This window comes from Grammomys surdaster, unplaced genomic scaffold, assembly GCF_004785775.1.
Source record: "Grammomys surdaster isolate TR1022 unplaced genomic scaffold, NIH_TR_1.0 958, whole genome shotgun sequence".
Classification (NCBI taxonomy): Eukaryota; Metazoa; Chordata; class Mammalia; order Rodentia; family Muridae; genus Grammomys; species Grammomys surdaster.
Window position 1 is genome coordinate 13357567 of NW_021605377.1, and position 2478 is coordinate 13360044.

At 35.4% G+C, this 2478-nt stretch overlaps 1 protein-coding gene across 2 annotated transcripts in view; it reads right to left on the reverse strand.

Annotated features, from left to right (window-relative positions):
• Positions 1–458: 458 nt before the first annotated feature.
• Lrriq1 (leucine rich repeats and IQ motif containing 1) overlaps positions 459–2478 on the reverse strand; it is a 184683-nt gene continuing 182663 nt past the window's right edge. Inside the window, exon 27 of one of the 2 annotated variants that reach the window (XM_028783108.1) lies at positions 459–662. In XM_028783108.1, the coding sequence (XP_028638941.1) occupies positions 510–662 (153 nt within the window). In that variant the 3' untranslated portion in view covers positions 459–509. The remainder of the gene's footprint in view (positions 663–2478) is intronic. The other variant, XM_028783107.1, reaches the window with a different exon arrangement.

Genomic DNA, 2478 nt, shown 5'->3' on the forward strand with positions numbered 1-2478 from the left:
ACTATATTAAATTTAACACATAATAGACATATGAGGTAGGCATGACTACAAATTCACCTGTAACATAATGGCATTTTACAAATTAAAAGACTTTAAATAAACCATCCTCACTTGACACCTTATCATGCAAATTTCTGCTATATTTGAATTTTTCTTTAAAAAATAACTTTCTTTACAACATGTATTAATAGTAAAGGCCCAAATTCTCTGGTCAAACATGCAAATTTAACTTAAAAAGTTATTCTAAAAACCCTTAGAAAGCAGATCAAGGATATCAACAGGCTTAAGAACCTGGAGGAGTGAAGAAGCTTGATTTCTATAATATAATTAAAGAAGTACTGATGCTGTTAATTTTAAAATAATTTAATTTGGTCTATATCAAAGGAAAAATGTAAGGGGAGAAAAGAGAAGAAAGGCTCCTTTGTGGGGAGCACAGGTGGCTGGCACCCTACCCCCTATCTGTAAAGAAGGCTTGCTGGCATTAGTCTTGGTCAACTCATTTGTGATTTTTAAATTAATTCTGAAGGAAACCATAGCTTACTTGAGGATCCCGCTGAGTATCTGTGTGTCTGGCTTTTTTTTTCTTTGTTCACAGACAAAGCGCTTGCACTAGTCATGGAAAATAGGTCTAAATCCGTGTCTTCTCTGCTTACAAGTCTTGCCTGGGAGCAATGGGGGAGAATGTATACAATCATGAAACAAAATATGGCATTTTCTGAATACAGCTCACATTACCCCAAATAAACAAACAGGCTCTGTCAAACAACCTTCTTCAAAATGATACCACAATCCTTTACTGCTGCCCAGGCAGAACAAATGCACTATGTCAAAGCATTTTTTTGCAAATAAGAGCCGATTTTAAAATTGAGGTTTGCTATTTGAGTCTGTACAACAAAAGAAAACATTTTACTACAGTAATTCTGATGAAAATCAACCTTAAATGCAGCGGGTGAAACTTTAAACAGCTTAACATCACTTACTGACCAAGTATATTATTTAATACTAATTAAATGTTAGAAATGTCATGTTAGATTATTTTTCCAGTATTTGTATTTATGTTAGATATAGTGGTATTTTCAATCAACAGCCCTCAAAATGAATTTTCCATATTTGTGTACCATTGCATTACAGACCATATACATCCTTTCATTATAACCATTATACATGTAAAATATTACATTCTAAATGGTCTAATTTTGAGGTCATGTTAAACATATAGTAATTTCAAGATGCATTTCATGCACCCAATGGATTATTCACTTCATCTGAAATTACTTTTGTGCTTTTGTTACTACGTTACGCTGATATTTAGCATCAATATAGAGTTGCTCTTCCCTATAGGATCTTGTCTTACAGAATGCCTGGCATCATTAGAAATTTACCAAGACTGAGCTGTGAACTGAGGAATATGCTATTATGGTAAAGAAAACAGCCTCTAAGTGGATGGGATCTACCCCAAACCACTGCATAATTGGATCCCTGTGAGTGAGTATTGTCCTAAATGTTTGATGGGAGGAAAATTTAAACACAGTGAAATAAAGACAAGAAACCACCACTGTGGTTAAAAAAGTTATCTGTGTAACGAATTTCATAGACGCAAGGAACCAGAATCCAAATATCCTCTTTCACTTTGAGATATCACCTCCTCTCCTCCGCTCCTTCCTCTACCTTCTTCACCCTGCTTTAACTTCAGACCCTTTCTTTATATTCTTACTCTAGTTACTCCTTCTCCTCCCTCCCTCCTTTCCTCTCTCCCCACCTCCCTTACTCCCCCCGCCCCCGCATCTTCCTGTTCATCATTCTCCTCTTCTCTCCCCATCCCCCCCCACACCTCCATTTTGGAACATCTCCTCCTAACTGTCCTAGAACTCTCTAGTGATAGACAGCAAGCAGACACCACATCTGGTTTGCCATTTTCCTTTTCTTTCTTTTCTCACCTTCTCATTCTCACTTACAAATAATTAAAAATATTGCGTTTGTCTCACATAAACTTACTTTTAATGTTCCATTGGTGCATATTTATTTTGTATAACACATTTAAAATTTGTATACACTATGGAATGGTCCCAGACAGCTATTGACATATGAATTAATGAGCAAACTTATCAGGCCCTCGATAAACAAACCTTCAGGCCAATTCTTAAATTCAAACCATAAGACAGAAAATCACAGCTTAAAGTTAAATTTAACACTCATATATGACTTCACAAAAGTGGCATCTAGCAGCTTAATTTTTCGTTGTATTTCATGGGAAGACAATGACCCTGACAGATAGGATCCTGACAGCTTTCTTCTACAAAGCCTAGAAATCTCATATACAGATTCCATGTATGTCAGAGAATCTGTTAAAGCCCATAGATTATTAATACTTAAATTCCATATTTGAAATGTTGGATGGATTTAGCCCTGCTCTATCAACTAAATCTATCTGTCTATCTATCTATCTATCTATCTATCTATCTATCTATCTATCTATCT